The 17,690-nt window shown below is 44.5% G+C and overlaps 1 protein-coding gene across 2 annotated transcripts; it reads left to right on the forward strand.

Annotated features, from left to right (window-relative positions):
* Positions 1-4,696: 4,696 nt before the first annotated feature.
* Positions 4,697-11,890, forward strand: LOC149972139 (uncharacterized). Of its 2 annotated transcripts, none has more exons than XM_090219357.1 (2): positions 4,697-5,891; positions 5,986-11,890. In XM_090219357.1, the coding sequence occupies exon 2, from the start codon at positions 7,108-7,110 to the stop codon at positions 9,325-9,327; it is 2,220 nt and encodes a 739-aa protein (XP_090075483.1). In that variant the 5' UTR covers positions 4,697-5,891; positions 5,986-7,107; the 3' UTR covers positions 9,328-11,890. The 2 variants fall into 2 exon arrangements, with proteins under 2 accessions (XP_090075483.1, XP_090075484.1); XM_090219358.1 differs by having other exon boundaries at positions 4,697-5,846.
* Positions 11,891-17,690: the final 5,800 nt, after the last annotated feature.

Below are 17,690 nucleotides of genomic sequence, written 5' to 3' on the forward strand. Positions count from 1 at the left end.
TAGGTTGGGCAATGCAAGATGTCTGGCAGAAAAAAATGGCAAGGGAACTCCTCACTCGGTGCAAAAGTAGATTTAATATCTTTCTGAATATTCTCTGGTTTTTGGAGTACCACCTGCAACTGGACACAGGCATCCATAAAACACCGGTGCCTTCTGAATTGAGAACAAAGAAAGTATCGCCAAGTAAAGGTTGGTCAAAAATAAGCTGATTACAGCTAAACAGGAGCCTCTTATCAACAGCTAATTCAATTAATAAGCTAACAATGACAGTTGTTTGATTTAAATTGGCTACACCGTGACAGGCTGTGGGTTCATAGTTATGTCAAACGTACAGGTACAGTAATTTCCAAAATAAAGGAAACACTTGAGTAAATTGTCACGGTTTTCTGTATGGGAAAGAGAGTCAGACCAAAATGTGGCGTGGCTATTGCGATCCATGTTTAATGAAACTGAAGCAACACGAAAACTACAAAACAATAAACGTAACGAAAACCGAAACAGCCTAATACTGGTGCACATACACACGACAGAAAAAGGACACTAAGGACAATCACCCACAAAACCCAACACCAAACAAGCTACCTAAATATGGTTCCCAATCAGAGACAATGACGAACACCTGCCTCTGATTGAGAACCATATCAGGCCAAACATAGAACTAGACATGTAACCTAGAATGCCCACCCAGCTCACACCCTGACCAACCAAAACATAGAAACATACAAAGCAAACTATGGTCAGGGTGTGACAGTACCCCCCCCCCCCCCCCCTCCCCCCAAGGTGCGGACTCCGGCCGCAAAACCTGAACCTATAGGGGAGGGTCTGGGTGGGCATCTGTCCGCGGTGGCGGCTCTGGTGCTGGACGTGGCCCCCACTTCACCGTAGCCTTAGTCCCCCACCTTGTCCGCTTCCGTGGCCTCACCATGGCAACTCTTCTCAATGGACAGAGGAGCGGCAGCTCGGGACAGAGGGGCGGCAGCTCGGGACAGAGGGGCAGCAGCTCGGGACAGAGGGGCGGCAGCTCGAGACAGAGGGGCGGCTGCTCGGGACAGAGGGGCGGCTGCTCCTGGCTGACTGGCGGCCCCTGGCTGACTGGCAGATCTAGAAGAGTCTGGTTGACTGGCAGATCTGGAAGAGTCTGGTTGACTGGCAGATCTGGAAGAGTCTGGCAGATCTGGAAGAGTCTGGCTGACTGGCAGATCTGGAAGAGTCTGGTTGACTGGCAGATCTGGAAGAGTCTGGTTGACTGGCAGATCTGGAAGAGTCTGGCTGACTGGCAGATCTGGAAGAGTCTGGCTGACTGGCAGATCTGGAAGAGTCTGGCTGACTGGCAGATCTGGAAGAGTCTGGCAGATCTGGAAGAGTCTGGCTGACTGGCAGATCTGGAAGAGTCTGGCTGACTGGCAGATCTGGAAGCTCCATGCTGACTGGCTGCTCTGGCTGCTCCATGCTGACTGGCGGCCCTGGCTGCTCCATGCTGACTGGCGGCTCTGGCTGCTCCATGCTGACTGGCGGCTCTGGCTGCTCCATGCTGACTGGCAGCTTTGGCGGCATCCTGCAGACTGGCAGCTTTGGCGGCATCCTGCAGACTGGCAGCTCTGGCATATTATGGTGGAAAATAAGTATTTGGTCAATAACAAAAGTTTCTAAATACTTTGTTATATACCCTTTGTTGGCAATGACAGAGGTCAAACGTTTTCTGTAAGTCTTCACAAGGTTTTCACACACTGTTGCTGGTATTTTGGCCCATTACTCCATGCCGATCTCCTCTAGAGCAGTGATGTTTTGGGGCTGTTGCTGGGCAACACGGACTTTCAACTCCCTCCAAAGATTTTCTATGGGGTTGAGATCTGGAGACTGGCTAGGCCACTCCAGGACTTTGAAATGCTTCTTACGAAGCCACTCCTTCGTTGCTCGGGCGGTGTGTTTGGGATCATTGTCATGCTGAAAGACGCAGCCACGTTTCATCTTCAATGCCCTTGCTGATGGAAGGAGGTTTTCACTCAAAATCTCAGGATACATGGCCCCATTCATTCTTTCCTTTACACGGATCAGTCGTCCTGGTCCCTTTGCAGAAAAACAGCCCCAAAGCATGATGTTTCCACCCCCATGCTTCACAGTAGGTATGGTGTTCTTTGGATGCAACTCAGCATTCTTTGTCCTCCAAACACGACGAGTTGAGTTTTTACCAAAAAGTTATATTTTGGTTTCATCTGACCATATGACATTCTCCCAATCTTCTTCTGGATCATCCAAATGCTCTCTAGCAAACTTCAGATGGGCCTGGACATGTACTGGCTTAAGCAGGGGGACACGTCTGGCACTGTAGGATTTGAGTCCCTGGCTGCGTAGTGTGTTACTGATGGTAAGCTTTGTTACTTTGGTCCCAGCTCTCTGCAGGTCATTCACTAGGTCCCCCCGTGTGGTTCTGGGATTTTTTCTCACCGTTCTTGTGATCATTTTGACCCCACGGGGTGAGATCTTGCGTGGAGCGCCAGATCGAGGGAGATTATCAGTGGTCTTGTATGTCTTCCATTTCCTAATAATTGCTCCCACAGTTGATTTCTTCAAACCAAGCTGCTTACCTATTGCAGATTCAGTCTTCCCAGCCTGGTGCAGGTCTACAATTTTGTTTCTGGTGTCCTTTGACAGCTCTTTGGTCTTGGCCATAGTGGAGTTTGGAGTGTGACTGTTTTAGGTTGTGGACAGGTGTCTTTTATACTGATAACAAGTTGAAACAGGTGCCATTAATACAGGTAACGAGTGGAGGGCAGAGGAACCTCTTAAAGAAGAAGTTACAGGTCTGTGAGAGCCAGAAATCTTGTTTGTTTGTAGGTGACCAAATGCTAATTTTCCACCATAATTTGCAGATAAATTCATAAAAAATCCTACAATGTGATTTTCTGGATTTTCTTTTTGTTGAAGTGTACCTATGATGAAAATTACAGGCCTCTCTCATCTTTTTAAATGGGAGAACTTGCACAATTGGTGGCTGACTAAATATTTTTTTGCACCACTGTATATTAAAAGCAGGTGCTTCCATACAGGTGTAGTTCCTGAGTTAATTAAGCAATTAACATACTTAGGGTCATGTATGAAAATTCCCAGTTGCCCATTATTTTGGCTACCATGGCTAGAATAAGAGATCTCAGTGACTTTGAATGAGTGGTCTCAAAGGAGCATAGGGGGTTTAAAGTGTGTGTGTGTGTCTCAGTCACCAGATCTGAACACTTATTGGAACACTTATTGGAGAATCTGGAGTGGCGCCTGAGACAGAGTTTTCCACCCCCATCAACAAAACACCAAATTATTGAATTTCTCCCTCCAAGGGAGTTCCAGACACTTGTAGAATCTATGCCAAGGTGCATTGAAGCTGTTCTGGCTCGTGGTGGTCCAACGACCTATTAAGACACTTTATGTTGGTGTTTCCTTTATTCTGGCAGTTACCTGTAGGCTATAATAAAAATGTATATAGCCTATAATAGAGGTATAAATGTTCATCGTAGATTACAAATGCATGTTAGGGTCTGAGTAAAGCAGGATCTTTAATGAATGAGTGAGCTATAACTCATGCGCATGCACAATTTAACTGAGTTATTAAGCTTTGTGGATAATTATGGGGTTACGGTAGGTTATTAGATGGCGACATGGTGTGGTGTGGGTCTAGAGAGGCACAGTGCCTTGCAAAAGTTTTCATCCCCCTTGGCGTTTTTCTTATTTTGTTGCATTACAACCTGTAATTTAAATGGATTTTATTTGGATTTGATGTAACGAACATACACAAAATAGTCCAAATGGGTGAAGTGAAATTTAAAAAATAACTTGTTTAAAAAAATTATTAAAAAAAAAACAGAAATGTGGTGTGTGCATATTTATTCACCCCCTTTGCTATGAAGCCCCTAAATAAGATCTGGTGCAAACAATTACCTTCAGACGTCACATAATTAGTTAAATAAAGTCCACCTATGTGCAATCTAAGTGTCACATGATCTGTCACATGATCTCAGTATATATACACCTGTTCTGAAAGGCCCCAGAGTCTGCAACCACCAAGCAAGTGGTACCATGAAGACCAAGGAGCACTCCAACCAGGTCAAAAGTTGTGGAGAAGAACAGATCAGGGTTGGGTTATAAAAAAATATCAGAAACTTTGAACATCCCACGGAGCAACATTAAATCCATTATTAAAAAATGTAAAGAATATGGCACCACAACAAACCTGCCAAGAGTGGACCACCCACAGACCAGGCAAGGAGGGCATTAATCTGAGAGGCAACAAAGAGACCAAAGATAACCCTGAAGGAGCTGCAAAGCTCCACAGTGGAGATTGGAATATATTTTCATAGGACCACTTTAAGCCGTTTCATTCCACAGTGCTGGGCTTCTACAGAAGAGTGGCCAGAAAAAAGCCATTGCTTTTAAAACTTCTTATTGCTGCAGGGGCAATATTGAGTAGCTTGGATGAAAGGTTCCCAGAGTAAACGGCCTGCTCCTCAGTCTCAGTTGCTAATATATGCATATTATTATTAGTATTGGATAGAAAACACTCCGAAGTTTCTAAAACTGTTTGAATGATGTCTGTGAGTATAACAGAACTCATATGGCAGGCAAAAACCTGAGAAGAAATCCAAACAGGAAATGATAAATCTGAGGTTGGTATATTTTCAACCAATTCCCTATTGAAATTACATTGGGATATGTTATATAAATATTCATACACATAGCTCATATAAACAAAGACATTCCGTCGTAAGAACACATACACCCAGCCAGAAGACTGACCCCCTCTTCCTTATATAAACACACATCTCATCTCCCTCTAACTGGCCGGTCCCAAGAGCAAAGAACTTTTGCTGTGCACCAATGGGGCCCGCTCTGGCTAGAGCAAGGCCCGCCTCCAACCCTCCGACCAGTCAAGAAGACCGAAACGACAAGACTCCACCTACTTTATTCTATGTATAAAAATGTATGTAACCATTGTATAGGCCTCTTTTTCACCTGGCTCCTTGCCGAGTTATGTGAACTAGGTCCGTGCACGTAAAACTGCGGGACAAGATATCTCTGACTCATTAAAACTGTCTTTCGTTACAACTGAAATCCACTCTGTCCAGCGTCCGTGATTTGGTCTCAACTCTCCAGTATATGAACACTAACAGAATTGGTAGCAGAGGACGGTTGTTCTTGAATTCGATCTATTATAAGTTAGTGTGAGAGGACGAGACTGATCACGGCTAAAAAATCAGACGGAAGAGTGACTTCCCCAGCCATTCATCTTGCCTCAGGAAATCTGATCGGAGCGCTCTATATAAAGGTGAGCAGAGCCCGTTATATCGAAATCTGCATATTGTATTATAGTCTAAACCAAATTTTGATCAGAAAGTACTGGGCGTGAGTATGAATCGGTGCCCAAATTTTTTACATAAGAACCTAAGACATTGATTAAAGATATCTTGTTTTGTCAAAAAAAAAATATATATATATATACATATTCTTATTAATGGGCCTATACTCAGTTATTTTAATAGGAATGTGTGAATTGTGATTGACCAATGTGTTAAATTCCTCCAGGGACCCTATTTGTTCTGAAATCTGCATAGAAAACTGTCCTAATTATATATGTATTGGGTTGTGTATAGAGGTGACGTTAAATAGTGGCTGTGTTTTAACACGTAATGGACACAATTATGGATGTTGGAAATTCAATGAGAATTTCATACGAATGAATGAATTATAGATGAACCGAATCTGCAAGTAAGGTCTTGTGGAGGTGTGGTTATAGATGAACCGAATCTGCAAGTAAGGTCTTGTGGAGGTGTGGTTATAGATGAACCGAATCTGCAAGTAAGGTCTTGTGGAGGTGTGGTTATAGATGAACCGAATCTGCAAGTAAGGTCTTGTGGAGGTGTGGTTATAGTTTAATGATAGATGAACCGAATCTGCAAGTAAAAATTTCCTATTTTGATACGTTCTGTACTATCGAATAAGGTCTTGTGGAGGTGTGGTTATAGTTGAATGATAGATGAACCGGATCTGCAAGTAAAATCTCCTGTTGATACATATAACATCGAATAGGTCTTGTGGAGGTGTGGTTGGATTGAATGAATCTGCATGAAAAATGCCCTATTAAAAAAGCTGTGTATTATTTAATAGGTTTTGTAAGAGGTGTAGTCGAGTAGATACAGGATATGTAAGTTTGGCCTTCCACTAGACAGAGATCGGGAATGATGTGGCTATTGCACATCAAACAATAAACATAAGATGAACCAGAGTTGACATTCCATGATTTGGAGATGGGGGAAATTAAATTGAAAGAAACGTTTGTCGCGGAGTAGGTTGGGATACGTAACTGGGCTATTATGCACACGTGCTGGTAGACAAAGCCACCTTAGTATCGAATGGCCGTGCAATTTTGATTGACAGCAGCCGGGCCGAAATACTGATTTTCGTTTTTTTTTTCATTCCTGTTGATATTGCCTAAAGTTTAAAATTATTCTGACAATTGCTATAGAATCGCTGGAATTTACTGATATAAGTTCATAAAGGAACTTACTGAATTGTTTCTAGAAAGTATTTAAATAAGCCGCCGAGCTTAATACAGACTTTGTTTTACAGACGCTAAAAGCTACACACTGATTTTGGGGTTTTTCTATTCTATCCATATTTCCTAAATATATAGAATTATTCTGACAATTGCTATAGAATCGCTCGAATTTACTGATATAAGTTCATAAAGGAATTTACTGAATTGTTTACAGAAAGTATTTAAATAATTCACTGAACAACTCTTAGTTGTCTAGAAATTCTATCGATATTTCCTAAAGAGCTAGAATTACTCTGAAAATTGTTATAGAACCGCATATATTCACTGATATATTGTTCCAAAGGGAAATCGCAGAATCATTTATAGAAAATACCTAAACGAATCGCTGAACAAATTCAAATAAAATACCGGTGAAATACACACGTGGCGGGCGTCACATATTGATAACCCCCTTTGTCTCGACCAGGGACAGGCTAAGCATACAACGATAGAAATAAACACCACATAGTAAGGATTGAATATACCTAAATAACGCATTATACACATTATCAGACGAACTAGATAAAATGTCTGCAGCTACCACGCCCAAACTAAAATTCAATGATTATTTAGATCAGAGTATGATTGATAGAGCGGGAGGTAAAAAACAGTATGGGAAAGTGGAGAAAGTGTGGAAAGGATTACGGATAAGATGGACACAAGCAGGTTATTTTAGCGGAGGACCACCTACAGGGGGGAAACTCCAAGATATGCAGACAGAATTAGAGGACGCAGTAGAGCATGCAAAAGCGAGTGAGGCGGAGAGAAACAACATACACAGGTTCAAAAAAGTAGGTACAAGAGAGAGAGAGAGAGCAGAGGGGGAGCTCAAGATAGGTACATGGGCCATACAGGAGAGTAGGAGGGTGCTGCCCAAAAACACACCAGACATGATGGGCGTGGCTATTGTGGCGTCGGGGGATGTTAAAGCTCCGCCTGAGAACTTGCCCACGGCTCCCCCTGTGGCCGTTTCTCCCTCACTATATCCACAATTGACAATGGAGGCAGTTCAGCCCCCGCCATACTCAAAGGGACAAAATCACCGGAGCCCGTCACACAACCCATTCCTGCCCAGGGCACCTCCCACAATACAGGCTCCAGTTCTGAGAATAGACCAAGGGGAGTTAAAAGGGGAAATTACCCTGGGGATAACGGCTGGCCATATGGTATGTGAACAGTTCGAAACTGGGATTCCAGGAGCAGGAGACCTCCCCCAGGAACGGAGGCCGCAATGCTCCTCTGTGAACTCTCTCACCTCTGAAACCAGAGGACACTTACAAACAAGATTAGATTCAAACCACTTCTATCAGACGGATAGGGAGGACTGTCATCAGAACATGGATATCGAAAACGAAGAAGAAATTGACATGGTGCTCACCCCAGCTCCGATGGGAGCTCCAAACGTGACTAAGATGCAGGAGCTGCTGAAATCATCAATAGCTCGAGCTAAGGAACTCAGGGAGCTAATAGCTAACCAAGATAACAACAGAGAGGGAGCCTACCGTGTGGAAAGCATAATGAGAGGAACAGTAACCAAAGTTACCGAATCAATGGGGTCCGAAACACTCCGTCGGTCCTCCAGAATTGCTGATAGAAGAGAGCGAGAGCAGGAGATGGCAGGACAGTACCCCCTGCGACCGACACCAGGTGATGCACACACTGTGGAGTACCAGCCCTGGAAAATGACTGATTTAACAACACTGATGGGACAGATGCCTAGCCTACATGGAGGAGCTTCAGCGTGGCTACTTCAACTGCAGACACTTACGTCAGGCCTGCAACTCTGCCTAGGAGACATGAAAGCACTTCTAGCAAGAGCCACCGACCACGGAACCATGGAGGCCCTCATGACAGCAGCTGACCTTGGATGGCGGGCCCCAACACTGTCCATAGACCACTTCCGTACCAGATTATGGGAAGTTCTACGGAGAGCATACCCTACAGAAAGAAACCATGCCACCTTATCCTCCTTTACAATCAACCCAGGTGAGCAACCTGCAGCATACCTGGACAGGGCTAAGACCACATGGAGATCGGTCCACGAAGAACCATTCGATCACACTGATACCACACTCAGCATGTGGAAGGAAATGGTGGTCAACGGGTGTCCCGGAGATGTTAAAACCAAACTCAGAGGAACGGTAGGGTTGTTTGCACTTCCTCTGACCCAATTCAACACTCATGTGCACCACCATGTGACCCAGCACAACAAGGAAAGAGGGGGTGCTGAGAGCCAGGTGCAGTCCCTCCAGGTACAACTCCTGAAACTCCAATTGAAGGAAGCACAACAAGGAGAAAAACCTAAGAAACAGATGGTGGCGGAAGAAACGAAGGAGCCGGGAACCAAAACAGACATCTCCCAAATCGTGGCACAGACTGTCTCTCAGATGATCCAACAGCAGGCAGCCCCACCACCCCAATACCCTCCCCCACAGCAGTATATCCTGCAACAACAACACCCAGTATGGGCTCGACGGGGTCCCTACACTGGACAACACAGAGGGGGAAACTACCAGTGTTTTAACTGCGGAATTACCGGTCATTTTGCCAGAGATTGCATGAAACCACTCTCCCCGCAGCAACAGCAATGGAGAGCAAGAGGAAGTGGGGGAAACCCACCTCTGCAACATCAGCTACCAGGACCCACACCCATGCATCAGCAACAGCCAGCATACAACCACCCAGAATCTAGCCACATGCAGCAGGAGCAGCAAGATTACAACCAACCCTCCCACTTCAACACCTGATCACCCAGTAAGAATGATGAGGATGCCACTCCTGCCGATGACCACACTGTCTGAAGCCCAAGAAGTGTACTGGCTAAAATGCCTACCCACAGGGCCTGCCACCCCTCACATCCAGTTTAAGTTCAACCAACTGAAAGCTCAAATCTACACTCTGCACCCATATAAGACTCCCCAAGCTGAGATCCATTGCACACTCAATGCAACAGAAACTGATGACTGCCTCTACACTGCAGACTGGGACGAAGACATGATGCACCTGACCCCACCTATCAGGTGTTGTACCATTGGGTGTGGCCCAGAGGGGGTGGCAGCACCGGTCATCCTACGATCAAGGAACCTCCATGCACCCCTGGCCTGGATGGCTGAAGCATCAACAGCCATAGCACTCCTGAAAACGGATCTATCAGCGGCAGCAGCTCTGACTGCACCTGACTACAAGAACAAGTTCCATTTGGATGTTTCTGGAAGGGAAGGATTCACCTCATCCGTCCTATTCCAGAAACAAGAGGGGGAGAGAAGGGTCTTGATGTACTACTCTTCAAACTTGACCACATTGAGGTAGGACAGTCAACATGCTCCAGATACGTTGCTGCAGTAGCAAAAGCTATTGAAAAAAAACAGCTCACCTCGTGATGTCACCCTTCAATCAGCCATCATCCCTCAACCAGCATCGGCCAAATTAGCTGAAATCATCGGATTGACGCAGGTCCTCATCAGAGGAAAAGGAAAGACTGAATATCTATACAGACTCAGCCCATGCCCATGAAGCAGGCCACACTGATGGACCCAGAACTTTTATGAGAAACACATGGCCCCACACACGAAGGCAAACTAAAGACCCTCCAAAAAGGCCTCGCACATCTGGTGGCACCCTCACATAAAAAATATGACTGACTTATTTTATGACGATGATTTATTTTGTGACGAATGCAATGGTTGTGACAGACACAACCCAAAGAAACCATATCAAACACCAATGGGCTCATACGTAACACCTAATGCATGTTTTCAGGATATTAGTATAGACTACACCGACATGGGCCCCGAAAATTTATCTAAAGGCAAACTCTATCTCCTAGTCATAGTAGATAGGTTCTCCAAATGGGTAGAGGCAATAATAACAAAAGGGGAGGATGCTAGGTCAGTCTTTAAGTGGCTACAAACCAAACTAATACCCAGGTATGGCATCCCAAGACAAATCAAATTTGACAAATGGCTCACATTTAACAAACACCTGAGACAGGTGGAAGAAAGATTTGGCATAACCCACAGATTTGGATCTGTGTACAGGCCCCAATCCCAAAATCTGGTGGAACGTCAAACCAAAAGCTAAGATAGCTTTGGGATAATGACTGGTAGAGTCATGCATGGTCCACCAAGGGAGGGAGGTCATATGCCCGCCCTTGATGTACAACAAATTGTAATGTCTAATTATGTGAAAAAACTGACGGTTCTCTCTGCAGCACTCTCTACCCAGGTTCACAAGGTCCAGGAGGGGGAGCTGCCGGGGGACACGACACTACTGAAGGTAAAGGTTGGTGACGGGGTGAGGGTTACAGTCCACAAGAGAAAGTGGCTGGAACCCAGGTGGACTGGACCGTACGAAGTGAAGGAGGTTACTTCACACTCGGTCCAGGTCAAAGGTAAATCAGGCACACCTTGACACCGCCTTACACATTGCACCCCAGCCCCAATTCCTTCTAGAACACTGACTGAAGTCAGAGCTGATTTGAGCGGCCTAAATTCGATTCCAAATGAAGACACTCCTTCCTCAGGTGATGCGGCATCAAACTCCGCCTCCCCTGAGAAGGGAACCTCGCCCAGTTAGAGGGAAATTTCTCCCTCTCTGGGTGAGGCTGGGGATATCTGGTCCCTTATTTGTGATATTCATACTGATATTTGGAGTAACCCTAGGACTTTCACATGGTTAATTGAACAACTATTTCACCCTGCCACATCACATACACCAACCCCTACACATGTCCCTAACTCCTTTCCTGATATCACTCCCTCCAATCACTCCCGTCCCAAACGTAGCACTACACCTACAGACCCACCATGCAAATCAGACAAGGTTAGGAGCACCACCTTATGTATACCCACGATTGCAACCGCCACCTTTCTGCTATAGTTTTCACGTCTAATAGACGTGAAGAGGGGGATTTGTTATATAAATATTCATACACATAGCTCATATAAACAAAGACATTCCGTCGTAAGAACACATACACCCAGCCAGAAGACTGACCCCCTCTTCCTTATATAAACACACATCTCATCTCCCTCTAACTGGCCGGTCCCAAGAGCAAAGAACTTTTGCTGTGCACCAATGGGGCCCGCTCTGGCTAGAGCAAGGCCCGCCTCCAACCCTCCGACCAGTCAAGAAGACCGAAACGACAAGACTCCACCTACTTTATTCTATGTATAAAAATGTATGTAACCATTGTATAGGCCTCTTTTTCACCTGGCTCCTTGCCGAGTTATGTGAACTAGGTCCGTGCACGTAAAACTGCGGGACAAGATATCTCTGACTCATTAAAACTGTCTTTCGTTACAACTGAAATCCACTCTGTCCAGCGTCCGTGATTTGGTCTCAACTCTCCAGTATATGAACACTAACAGATATGAATGAAGATGAACTTTCTAGGGCTTCCACTAGATGTCAGCTGTCTATAGAAACTTGAATGAGGCTTCTACTGTGTTGTGGGACTGAATAAGAGGGGAATGAGTCAGGCTACTGGCAGAGAGCCATTTCCCGATCACCCGCATACCAGATGATATCTTCCTGCGTTCCGTTCCTCCTCAAGACCCAAAGGAATTCTCCGGTTGAAACTTTATTGAAGATTTATGATAACACCCTAATGATTGATTCTGTACTTAGTTTGAAATGTTTCTTCGACCTGTAATATAACTTTTTGAAGTTTTTGTCCGAAGAAATGGTCGACCAGCACCAGCGTTTGGATAGGTGTACCAAACACGCTAACAAAAGTAGCTAATTGGACATAAATAACGGACATTATGAACAAATCAAGCATTTATTGTGGACCTGGGATTCCTGGGAGTGCATTCTGATGAAGATCATCAAAGGTAAGGGAATATTTATCATGTAATTTCTGGTTTTTGTTGACTCCAAAATGGCGACTGTTTGTATTATATTTCTGAGCGCCATCTCAGATTATTGCATGTTTTGCTTTTTCCGTAAAGTAAAAAAAAAAATCTGACACAGCGGTTGCATTAAGGACAGGTATATCTATAATTCCATGTGTATAACTTGTATTATCATCTACATTTATGATGAGTATTTCTGTTGAATCGATGCAAAATCACTGGATGTTTTTGGAACTAGTGAATGTAACGTGCCAATGTAAACTCAGATTTTTGGATATAAATATGAACTTTATCAAACAAAACATACATGTATTGTGTAACATATGAGTGTCATCTGGTGAAGATCATCAAAGGTTAGTGATTAATTTTATCTCTATTTGTGCTTTTTGTGACTCCTCTCTTTGGCAGGAAAAATGGCTGTGTTTATTCTGTGGTTGGTGGTGACCTAACATAATGGTTTGTGGTGCTTTTGCTGAAAAGCATATTTGAAATTGGACACTGTGGTAGGATTAACAACAAGATTACCTTTAAAACAGTATAAGATACATGTATGTTTGAGGAATTTTAATTATGAGATTTCTGTTTTGAATTTGGCGCCCTGCACTTTCACTGGCTGTTGTCATATCGATCCCGTTAACAGGATTGCAGCCCAAAGAGGTTTTTAAAGTGTTCGCCAAAAGGCATGTAGGAGACTCCACAAAATATGGAAGAAGGTACTCTGGTGAGATGAGACTAAAATTGAGCTTTTTGGCCATCAAGATAAACACTATGTCTGGCGCAAACCCAACACCTCGCATCACCCCGAGAATATCATGTTTTTCATTGGCAGGGACTGGGAAACTGGTCAAAATTGAAGGAATGATGGATGGCGCTATATACAGGGAAATTCTTGAGGGAAACCTGTTTCAGTCTTCCAGAGATTTAAGGCTGGGATGGAGGTTCACCTTCCTATGATTCTAAGCATACTGCTAACGCAACACTCAAGTGGTTTATGGGGAAACATTTAAATGTCTTGGAATGGCCTAGTCAAAGCCCAGACCTCAATCCAATTGAGAATCTGTGGTATGACTTAAAGATTGCTGTACACCAGCGGAACCCATCCAACATGAAGGAGCTGGAGCAGTTTTGCCTTGAAGAATGGGCAAAAATCCCAGTGGATAGATGTGCCAAGCTTATAGAGACATATCCCAAGAGATTTGCAGCTGAAATTGCTGCAAAATGAGGCTCTACAAAGTATTGATGGAGGGGTGAATAGTTATGCACACAAGTTTTCTGTTTTTTTTGTCTTATTTCTTGCTTGTTTCACAAGAAAAACATTTTTGCATCTTCAAAGTGGTAGGCATGTTGTGTAAATCAAATGATACAACCCCCCCAAATGTTTATATTTCAGGATGTAAGGCAACAAAATAGGAAAAATGCCAAGGGGAGTAAATATCTTCACAAGCCACTGCACACAGGCCACAGTAGACCGTTTCAGACACCAAGCGTTCACAGCACCAGACAGCGGTCCTGTGTGGCAACAGCAAGGTTCAGCAAGGTTCAATTCCTGCAGATATCACATACTGTACACAGAAAATATATGCATGCACTAAACTGTAAGTTGCTTTGTATAAAAAGTGTTTTCTACTGTAAGTGGCATTTTGGATTGTTCAGATATCCCGGTACAGGCAATAAAGTGATGACACCCTTAGTTTTCTCACTAACTGGTTCCCGTCTCAGCGGTTGAACTAATACAGCTAGTTTATCCCCATCTTGTGTTCATTTGGATAATTATCTCACACTCCATCCCAGGCTGTTTGGCTGCTTGAAACAGCCCTCTTCCTCTTCATATGTCTGTCAGTTGAAGGTATTGTGGTAACATTCATAGAGTTATAGTCTTGTGAGTCTGACTTCAGTTACCTGATCAGGAAGAATTGTGTGTTAGGTAGAGCCTTGCTTCCGTAAAGTGGCACTAGGCGGCAGAGGTGGGCTGAATGTAAGCTAATTGACAACAGTGATTGAAATATGTTCAGATACATAATCTCAACAGCACTTATCTGAAACATATGGTAGCTCAGTTGACAGTGGGTTTGATTCCCAGGACCACCTGTGCGTAAAATGTACGCACACGTGACTGTAAATAACTTTGAATAAAGAAGTCTGCTAAATGGAATATACACTGAGTGTATAAAACATTAGGAACACCTTTTCAATATTGAGTTACACCCTATTCTACCCTCCGAACAGCCTCAATTCACCAGGGCATGGACTACAAAGTGTGGAAAGCGCTCTACAGGGATGCTGGCCCATCTTGACTCCAATCCTTCCACAGTTGTCAAGTTGGCTGGATATCCTTTGGGTGTTGGATCATTCTTAATACACACAGGAAACTGTTGAGCACCTTGACTCAAACCACTGCACCTGGCACCTACTACCATACTCCTTTCAAAGGCACTTAAATATTTTGTCTTGCCCATTCACCCTCTGAATGGCACATATACACAATCCTTGGCTCCGTTGTCTACAGCTTTAAACATATTTCTTTAACCCATCTCTTCCCCTTCATCTACACTGATTTAAAGTGGATTTAACAAGTGACCTCAATAAGGGATCATAGTTTTCAACTGGACAGTCTGTCATGGAAAGAGCCGGTGTTCTTAATGTTTTGTACACTCAGAGTATAGGCAATATTAATTTCTGGCCACTGCCGATGCACAGACATGTCTGGCTTGTTTCTTCATAGGTTATTCGCCCTGGTGTACTACAGTGAAATATGTCCTGTTATGACTGAATCTACACTAATAACTACAAGGTTACAAACTGTAGACTGATTTCTGAAGGAGTGCTATTATCCCACTGCCCACAATAATTGAAAATCATAGTGATCAAATTAAACCGAAGCAGAAATAAACTGAAGCATAAATGGGTTATTGCAATTGTACATTGTGACATCCTGAAAGGGAAGGAAACAGGTGGTGTGATAGCGGGAAGTGGGATTGGGACCATGGGGAGTTGTGGTGACATGATTACCTCACCAGTTCAGTCAGCTTGGAGAGGAGGATGACTGAAGAGGAAGAAAAATAGACAAAAGAGAGAGGGAGAACAGCGCGCCTAACAACAGAAGGTGTGCCTAACAGAGGGAACTGAGAACGTGGGTGGGTTTTGTACAGGTTCATCGTTAAACATGTTGACATTTCAAATGACAGAAGAAAAAAGCATATGGCCACTTTAGCCTAGCTGTTTGTCAGTGGGCTGGTTGCTAGAAAACATCTCTTTTAATGGTTGTTTTCTTCTCTTCATCCCCACAGTGCGTGTGTGTAGTGTATAACACCTCAGCTTTAAATAGCCCAGAGCTAATTAGACTAAACACTCAGTCCAAAGTCTGGGAGAAGAAAAATAACAGCATTATTTAGCCGCCATTTTATAACCGCCACTGAAAGATAGGAGTTAGTCGTTGGTTCCTCTTAGTGTGTGTGTATTCGTGCACCTGCATGTAGGCAGGTAGCCTGGTGTGTAGGACAATTGGGCCAGTAACCAACCAGAAATCTGTCGTTCTGCCCCTGACCAAGGCAATTAACCCCCAAGAACAACTGCTCCCTGAGCGCCATTGAAGTGGATGTCCGTTAGTCACCTCTCCGATTCAGAGGTGTTGGGTTATTAAATGAGGAAAACACATTTGAGTTGAATGCAGTCAGTTGTAGAACTGACTAGGTATCTCTATCCTTCCAATCTCTGACTCTCCTCCCTCCAATTCCTCACTGATACTTGCTGTTGGAGACAAGCTGGGGTACTGGAGGGTTGTTGAGCTGACTGTGTCTGAGCTGTGGATCTGTCTCTGTTACAGGAAGGGTTGTTGAGCTGACTGTGTCTGAGCTGTGGACCTGTCTCTGTTGTTACAGGAGGGTTGTTGAGCTGACTGTGTCTGAGCTGTGGACCTGTCTCTGTTGTTACAGGAGGGTTGTTGAGCTGACTGTGTCTGAGCTGTGGATCTGTCTCTGTTGTTACAGGAGGGTTGTTGAGCTGACTGTGTCTGAGCTGTGGATCTGTCTCTGTTACAGGAGGGTTGTTGAGCTGACTGTGTCTGAGCTGTGGATCTGTCTCTGTTGTTACAGGAGGGTTGTTGAGCTGACTGTGTCTGAGCTGTGGACTTGTCTCTGTTGTTACAGGAGGGTTGTTGAGCTGACTGTGTCTGAGCTGTGAACCTGTCTCTGTTGTTACAGGAGGGTTGTTGAGCTGACTGTGTCTGAGCTGTGGATCTGTCTCTGTTGTTACAGGAGGGTTGTTGAGCTGACTGTGTCTGAGCTGTGGATCTGTCTCTGTTGTTACAGGAAGGTTGTTGAGTTGACTGTGTCTGAGCTGTGGATCTGTCTCTGTTGTTACAGGAGGGTTGTTGAGCTGACTGTGTCTGAGCTGTGGATCTGTCTCTGTTGTTACAAGAGGGTTGTTGAGCTAACTGTGTCTGAGCTGTGGATCTGTCTCTGTTGTTACAGGAGGGTTGTTGAGCTGACTGTGTCTGAGCTGTGGATCTGTCTCTGTTGTTACAGGAGGGATGTTGAGCTGACTGTGTCTGAGCTGTGGACCTGTCTCTGTTGTTACAGGAGGCTTGTTGAGCTGACTGTGTCTGAGCTGTGGATCTGTCTCTGTTGTTACAGGAGGGATGTTGAGCTGACTGTGTCTGAGCTGTGGATCTGTCTCTGTTGTTACAGGAGGGTTGTTGAGCTGACTGTGTCTGAGCTGTGGACCTGTCTCTGTTACAGGAAGGATGTTGAGCTGACTGTGTCTGAGCTGTGGATCTGTCTCTGTTGTTACAGGAAGGATGTTGAGCTGACTGTGTCTGAGCTGTGGACCTGTCTCTGTTACAGGAAGGATGTTGAGCTGACTGTGTCTGAGCTGTGGATCTGTCTCTGTTGTTACAGGAAGGGTTGTTGAGCTGACTGTGTCTGAGCTGTGGATCTGTCTCTGTTGTTACAGGAAGGATGTTGAGCTGACTGTGTCTGAGCTGTGGACCTGTCTCTGTTACAGGAAGGATGTTGAGCTGACTGTGTCTGAGCTGTGGATCTGTCTCTGTTGTTACAGGAGGGTTGTTGAGCTGACTGTGTCTGAGCTGTGGATCTGTCTCTGTTGTTACAGGAGGATTGTTGAGCTGACTGTGTCTGACCTGTGGACCTGTCTCTGTTGTTGAGCTGACTGTGTCTGAGCTGTGGACCTGTCTCTGTTGTTACAGGAAGGATGTTGAGCTGACTGTGTCTGAGCTGTGGATCTGTCTCTGTTGTTAC

Source organism: Oncorhynchus mykiss, chromosome 25 (assembly GCF_057628025.1).
Source record: "Oncorhynchus mykiss isolate SJ-2025 chromosome 25, ASM5762802v1, whole genome shotgun sequence".
NCBI classification, from domain to species: Eukaryota; Metazoa; Chordata; class Actinopteri; order Salmoniformes; family Salmonidae; genus Oncorhynchus; species Oncorhynchus mykiss.